Source organism: Diadema antillarum, unplaced genomic scaffold (genome assembly GCF_040938485.1).
Source record: "Diadema antillarum isolate AM-2024a unplaced genomic scaffold, OU_Dant_1.0 seq00000442_RagTag, whole genome shotgun sequence".
NCBI lineage: Eukaryota > Metazoa > Echinodermata > Echinoidea > Diadematoida > Diadematidae > Diadema > Diadema antillarum.
In genome coordinates, this window is record NW_027271417.1 from 99355 (window position 1) to 107500 (window position 8146).

Genomic DNA, 8146 nt, shown 5'->3' on the forward strand with positions numbered 1-8146 from the left:
ATGTAGCTGGCACTCACAATTGCACAGACAGACAGGAGTTGAACACACTTCACTTGCGCTCCGAATGTGCCTTACACGCACGCGTGTTAAGCATACAGTGTAGGTGTTTGGTGCAGTGTACAGTGCATGTACATGTACATACACATTGTGTGTGTCCAATGTGAATGAGACGTGTTCTTCTGTTAATCGGGTACTCCGCTTAATCGGGTAAGAAACGCTCTGCCCTAGCCTACGCGATTATGCGGAGAGTACTGTATTGTGTGTGCTTTCTTTTATACACTGCAACAATCTCATCATGAACTTGGCTGTACGTAATCATTTGATTGAGTAGAATACCCTACACTGCAGTATTTTACAGAGAAGTAATACAAAATATATGCTCTTTTCCCCCCATTCACCATGTACAAACAAAACGATGCCCTAATTATACACTTTGCTCCTATCCTGTACACAAATGATAGGTCAGTATTCATAAACTATAAAACAAAGGATAAAAGCTCTGATAAATACGCAATACTTCCAAGTTTGTTATACATGCATACACTATTAATTATATACACACAATCTGCTTGTAGCATACTACTATATGCGTGAATTGGGATCTGGCACAGGATCTAAGCAAATACAAACTAAATATAACAAGAAACACGGTAGCATACTATTGGTCTTGCTGAAAATGCAAATTTTCTTCACTTTGAATTACAAAGCATACAATTTTCTGTCTTATAAATCTACATCCAAGATGCATGTCTAACATTAAATTTTATGGAAAAAAATAAGAATAAAGTTTGACACGATGCTCCAAATATTGTCTTTACCACAGGCTCCGTACATGCTCTTGTCATCAAGTAAAAGTGAATTGTTACCATACTAGACTTTACCTTTTTAATTTCACTCTTAAATCTAGTCCAGACTTTAAACGCCACTGTGTAGTGACCATAGTTTAGTACAGTAGCAATCAAAGATGCAATCCATGGTCCTATAGGCAGCATAAGCTTGTCACATCACATGTGACAAATTTTAAAGATACACATAAGTTCCAATGTCACTACATGAGACATGACCTGGCAGAGCCATTGACTCCCAGAGCATGTACATAAGGCTGAGTATCACACTCACAGTCTCCTGTAACTCGTTTTCTTAGCAAGTTTTTGATTTGATGTATCTTCTGTCTACGCATCTTTGACAAAAATGTTAAAGTATCAGAGAAGATAGCGACCTGTCTAGGCAGGCAAATCACTAAGCATGGCATGCACACAACTCTTTGGTCTACTTTTTACCCTACTTCGCTCTTTCATTAAACTTACTGCAAGCACTAATTCTCTTCTTCTTACCACATATAAGCTCTTGGCCCTGCTGTGCGAGGGAGTGGATATAAATACATGTAGCATCGAGCATTGAGATCAAATGTGAACTGGCTTCACACTAACCAACCAGCCATCTTGAGTCCAGCATTTAAGACTTAACTTGCTATCCTCTTAAATAGCAACCCAAACTTCATTGAAGAGCATGGTGCCAATTATTCCTCCCATCAGCAGTGAAAAGTTATATTAAACACAACTGCTTCATAATTCATTTGTCTTTTTTCTTTTCCCTCTCTCTATACAAGAATACAAAAATAACAAATCATACTGTCAATTAGACTGCAATGGAATGAAAGGTATGTTTGTGAGACATTACAAGAACACTCCTCTCTTCTGAGACAATACATGCTGGAAAGACATTTAAAAGCAGTCATCCAGAGCAGCAGAAATCAGAGTTCTGTCACTACAGATAGTACTACACTAGTGCTGGGTATTGTTTGTTTATTTTACATTCCCCTTAAAGAGTGTCAAACACTCGACATGATTGGGATAAAGGAGGAGAAAAGCCACTGGACTTATTTTGACAAAGACACACAAAATCAAATTGACACAATCTACTAATTCCTCCTTGAATTCTGGCAGCTGTATACAACCCTTTCAAAAAGCCACATTTTCATAAAACAAGTTGAGAGATAACATCCTTAAAAAAAAGAAAAAAACAAACAAACAAAACACATTAACCTACAACTCAAACTTTGAAAACTACGACAGAATATAAATAAGTTGCTCACTGACACTGGACAAGCAAGCGAGGAAACCTGTCTCAATTCTAACAAAATTTTGTTTCTGTGTTCTGGATAACTTAGGACTATGGAAATGTGTACAGATAAAAGCGAGAAAGATAAGTTCAAATACAGGTTGTATCATGCAACTCCTTATCTACAATATCTGCACTGTCTGGCTTTGACTTCTTCTCCAAGATTTTGTCCTGACAAACAGCAGTCATGTGCCCCTCTGAACAGATTCACTTCCGGAAAATAAGTGACATCAAGAAGTTCCTCAGGTACGCCAATTGGATGAAATAACAATAAAAAAAGGAAAACATAGAAATAAAACCAAAAAAAAAAAGCCCTCTTGCCCATGACTGAACAATGAGACGACTCTCGATGACAGACAGTGCACAAAGAGTTGGTAGAGTGAGGGTACATGTTGGGTCACCTGCATTGTATAAAGAGAAATGGGATAAGAAAGGGGGAAAGGTGTGTTAAATCTGTTTTCTTCTAGCTACACAAAATGTATCCAGATCCATGATGGATGCAAAAGAGCCTACTGCAAACAACTTTAAAATCCCTGCTTTACGACAAGCTCCTGCAACCAAGGTCAAAACCCAAGCAAATGGAAAAATATTAAAAGTTATGGAGCATTATATTCAAACAAAGAAAGGAAGTAAATCCCTATAGTTCATTCCCTTTTTCAGGCAATTAGCTCCAATGAGCTGAGCAAACCGTCCATTTCAAATACTGCGTAGGTTTGTAAGACGGTTAGCACTTTTTAGAAGGGTGTTTTATCTGCTAGAAGGCTGGTCAATTTGATTCTGATGAGAGTTTGGTAATGGAAAGCTGTTTACAAAGAAAAGAAACTAATATGGTAAACAGATTTACACAAACTACATCAGTAATATCATGGCAAGGTTACCGCTAGGATGATACACATTAGTATTTTTCATCACAGCAGGCATATCAATCAATACAAAATAGACAGTTCAAGTGTAATTCAAAATTTCACTTTGAAATCTTGACAAGAATGTTGGAAATCCACTTGAAATCGAAGTCCATGTCTCTCAGTGAACCAGAAACCTACATTACTATGTATCATATTATTTCTGTCATTCATCTGTTCCTTCTTTTTTTTTTCAAAATCTAATCAAGTAACTTTAAATGTATTTTCATTTCCGCCCCAGGAAACGGCATGCCCACTACCACGTCCGCATACACGCTATGTTTGTTTGTTTGTTCATTTTCCATCTGAGAAGATGGCTGGATAGCCCATATTCAGCTATGTTAAGCTGGTCTTCCATGGGGTCCAGTTGGATTTGAGGTGGGACCACTTCACCGGGTTAAACACCCTGCTCTTTACGATGAATGAATGAAGCGGGATCTTTTACGTGCATGAGTTGTTACTCTCTCATACACGGGACCTCCATTTTATGTCCTATCCGAGGGACAGAGTGTTTTGCCTCTTGCTAGAGGGGACGGTATGCTCACACACAACATTGCTCAGTCCAGACTCGGGTTCGAACCCGGGCCGCCTGATCGCGAGGCAGACGCGCTACCGACTGAGCCAACTGACCGCCCTTAATAACCTGCGTGCACGCACCACCATGTCTCATTGTACCTGACGACGCTCAGCAGTAGCGAGCAAAACGTCGTACACCTTACTACGATTTTCTTCGTGAGACAAAAGATTAATTTGTTCCCGGATTGTTATATTTTCATTTACTTTGTAACTCACTGCTTCACATTTTCACTTTCTTTTCTTGGTCTTGTCATTTGAACAATGTGTAAATTATACATCAATCCTTCACACAACACGTAGTAAAGTAATACTAATGTTTTGATGGCACAAGTACTAAGGTGCTGCAAAACACCAGTGGAATCTGTTCAGGTGTGATTTCATTCTGCAGGTTACATTTTACTGGATGGGTTGACCCCTGAATAGGGTAAACCCCTTTTGTGCCAAGACACTTAGTGTAAATTACAAAGCTTTTCTTTCATCAGCATTCAGTAATACCTCCAATTAAACTTGACCTAGTTGTAAAGTTAGCAAGCTCACTCAGGTGTAGCAATGTGCCTTTAATAGTCCAACAAGAAGGCCATCCTGACACAAGAGAGATAAGGGGGATTAGGTCATCTCTATACATTGGAGATTAGTTTCAAAACATCTGTGCTTAGGGGAACTCTGAAGAAAGCACTCCAGTGTGTGTACCTATCGGCAAGCCAAGCACAGGAAAGCTTTAATAAACATATCCCCATTTCACAGTGTCTTTGACCCGTTGAGGACAAGTCCTGAGTATACTCGGGCAGGTGTCTATGGGAAATGCGTGTTGTAGCAAAATCAGTCCGTCCTCAACTGGTTAAGACGCTATTGCCAATTTGCTGAGTTGGTATTGTGCACCTGAGCAGCACTCTACACATTTCTCTCACCTTATCTGAGGGTGAGGTACAAGATGAGTGCTAGGACTCCCAGTAGGATGAGAACACAAATGAAGAGTAGGAACTTCCTTCTCCTTGCCTTGGACTGATGGTGAGATAAACATGGTGACAAATAGAGGAGTCAGATGTGATCTACTCTACACAACATCAATATGGGTGGCTCTAATAAGGAGAAACACTATTCAAACATTGGTTTATATTTAATGAATCAACCCATTGGAATCTATCTGTCTTTCCTTTCTTTTATTTTCAAGAAAGAAAAAAAAAAGATAAAATCTAAATTTACATAGATATCTTCAAAAATCACTTACTGTATACACCTAACATTTGGCAAGGTTTTTATTTCTGTGAATTTTGCGAGTCAGATGCTATTCACGAATTAAAAAACATGCAAATATTGACTCTGATCCCAACATGAATAATAATAATAATAATAATAATAATAGCCATAATAGCCATAATAATAATAATAATAGTAATAATAATAATAATAATAATAATAATGATAATAATACTGACAATTTCTATAGCACCATTTTCCACTCTGATTAAATGCTCAAGGCGCTTTACATCAAAGCAAAAAGACTGAAAATACATACACCATAAAATAAGAAGATGAAACAGAAGACAAGAAAGTCTGTCTTCAAAACACACTGTCAAACAAATAGGATTTTAGATTACTCCTTAAAAGATGTTACGGAGCTTGAGTCTTTCAGCTCACGTGGAAGTGAATTCCAGTGTTGGTCCAGCGTGAGCAAAAGCTCGTTCCCCCTAGCCTAGAAGAGCTCTTAAGATGCTTTAATGAGACGTGCACACATATCTTTCACCATTCAGTAACGTAATCCAGGATAACAAATTTACCCACTTGTGAACTCATCTGGAAGTTCTGATATGCAAAAAATTAGACTCGCTAAATATATGATGTATACAGTATCTGAATTCCCATGCAATTCAAATGAATTATTAATCATACGGATGGACTCAATATTTCAAACTTCAGTCAAACACAAGACAAAAAACATCTTAAGGGCTCTTCTAGGCCAGAGAAAACTTCAAGCACTTTTCAAGCTCACACAAACCCTGCAGAGTTAATATTTCACGATGAGCATGCCATACACTAAGTCATGACAAATTTCTGACACACAGTACCCAGGATGAATGCTCTCTTTACCTGATATTCCCTGGCCTTGTCCAGTTGCACAGTGGCTTGCTCTACATGCACCTCAGCAGACTCCACATTGGCCTCAATGCTGTCTGTGTGTCCATGCAGAGAATAATATATGCTTAAAGGAGACCTCCGGATGATTTTCAGACTTTTTAAAATTTGAACAACTGTTAATAAGTTATGCTGAGTTTCAGAACTAATAGTGATTGGGATTAGGGATAAGTGTAAAATGTAAAATGTACAGCAAACTGCAATGAACAAGGATGATGACAAAGCAGCCTATCATTACCATATAAATGCATGAGTTGGGGCTCAAAGAAGCAGAACAAAAGAAGAAGACATGCATAGATTCTACACAGGTGAACTTGTTGAGCAAGCAGTATTGTAATGGAATTACACTGCTACATTTCTGAATTATGTGAGCTTCCTATGTCATCAACATTGTTCAGTGTATGACTGTAATTTGTTTAAGGTTTTTCAGAGTATTAGATTTCTCTGCTCAAGGACCACAAAAAAAATTCCACAAATCTAAATATGGGGCTGTCGTTTTACATACTATATGATGTGAAATCAATGAAATTGTCTGGAATGCCCCTTTAATGTCCCCAACTGCTCACTATAAAATTTCTACTTTCACTTCTGGAAGTACATTTTAATAGCTCAACACTATCTTATCACAATTGCAAAAAACAACAACAAACAGACAAAAAAGAAACTATTATCATCACAATTAGCCCTGGACCTGAGCTTTCTTGCATTGTGCCAAATACATCCACAAGAAATATGGGATATTTAACAAGTGACACAAGTTTCTCCAACAACCCCTTTTCCCCAGGAATCATTAAGATTCAAAGTATACAATTTGGAGTTATTTTACTCAAAAAGCTATGAGAAGGTTAGGCCTTGAAAAAGAGCATGTGAAAAATCATGAGCCACAGAGTTTCCTACTTACTCACTTCCTGGTAAAGGGTAGTATATTGATAGCACATACTGGAGTTTGAAAAAAAAAACCAAATCAAAATCATGTGCTCAAGGAAATGTGAAACTGATTTCCATAGTTGGCGAAAACAAGCCTCGTGGACCCACCTATCATTTCTCCCTGCTCATGTACCATAGTCGCAAGGTCCTTGAAGATTTGGTTGACGTCCAGAATATCAGACTGAAAACAGAAAGTGCGAAAACCTGAGTCACATCTTCCAGAAAACCACTCATTCCACAAGGCAGCAAATGTTATTAGAGATAGAGACAAAACTTTTTAAAGCACTGCCTTTCTACTTGTGGACCAAACAACGAGTATTCTCCTCTTCTGTACATTAATTTTTAACACAGGTAATTTTCTTGTGGTTGAAAGGACATACTCATGCTGTAACAAAGAGGGCGATCTGTATGATGACAGCATATCGTCACTGGGGCGACAAGACCTCATATTATATCTACAAAATGTCAGATGTTCAGGAGAGCAAAAAAACATGGCAGCCGAAGTACTATATCAATGGGACAGCCTTCCTGCTGACATGTCATGGTTGCTTAAGGGGGTAAAACAGCTAGGATTTAGACAGGACATCACTTTAATTAACTGATTATCTGTCCATTAATCAAAAAGAATTATTTTCACCAAAATTTGAGATAGAAGGTCTTGTCAGTGATGATTTGCAATATCTGACAACATGTTGTTGTTGTTTTTTTTTTATACTGATTACAAATTGGCACATATGTCAAACTCATCTGATATAATGGAGGGAAAACCTCTGAGCACTGAAAAAATGCACAACATTGGTTCTTCGAATGGACAAGGACAAGCAAATATCCAAAACCGACGATGATGTCACTTTCAAAGCACCTCAAAACTTTCTCAATACTTCTCCAATAACCCCTCAAACTTTCTCCCAGCACTTGTACTGACTTAAGTGGCTTTATCTAACACCATATGTGACCGGCGACAACGGTTTCAGGCAAAAGTCGGGAATTTTGAAAATTCATTTTTTCACTGAATCACATTGCCCATTTCCTAAGCTTTCCATTGATATAAACTACTTGTATTCTTCGACACCATAAATGGGCATAGAAAGAGAAATAAAATACACTTTTTAAGTTGTTAGCCTGACAAAATTGCGAGAAAACAGGCTTTGAAGATTCACCTCTTTCTCAAAGACAATGTCCGAGCGGCGATGCGGGGAGAATCACCCATCCGTACGATGGTGCCAATTGATGTTAAGCTCCGCCTCTAGCAACCACATCGCCTTCTGATTGGCTCACTCAGAGAGTCAAATTTCCCGGGCACCTTCCTCGGAGCTCAGCGCATGGAGCCGAAAAACAATGCGTTTCGCTCGGGTTTGTTTTCCAGTACGTCTTTCAAGATGGCGAATACAATAATTACATTACACGTATGGTGTACGTGCACATGTGTATGGTGCACGCATTACGCAATGGCATCCACACGCCATGACCGTGTGCATGTAACACAT

General features: G+C 38.4%; 1 protein-coding gene across 1 annotated transcript in view; it reads right to left on the reverse strand.

Annotated features, from left to right (window-relative positions):
* Window positions 1-795: 795 nt before the first annotated feature.
* The window catches only part of LOC139732667 (syntaxin-12-like), a 25160-nt gene continuing 17809 nt past the window's right edge, over window positions 796-8146 (reverse strand). Inside the window, exons 9-12 of the mRNA XM_071643517.1 lie at window positions 6768-6840; window positions 5688-5770; window positions 4508-4601; window positions 796-2522 (exon numbers count right to left, since the gene is read on the reverse strand). Of these exons, the coding sequence (XP_071499618.1) occupies window positions 4509-4601; window positions 5688-5770; window positions 6768-6840 (249 nt within the window). The 3' untranslated portion in view covers window positions 796-2522; window position 4508. The remainder of the gene's footprint in view (window positions 2523-4507; window positions 4602-5687; window positions 5771-6767; window positions 6841-8146) is intronic.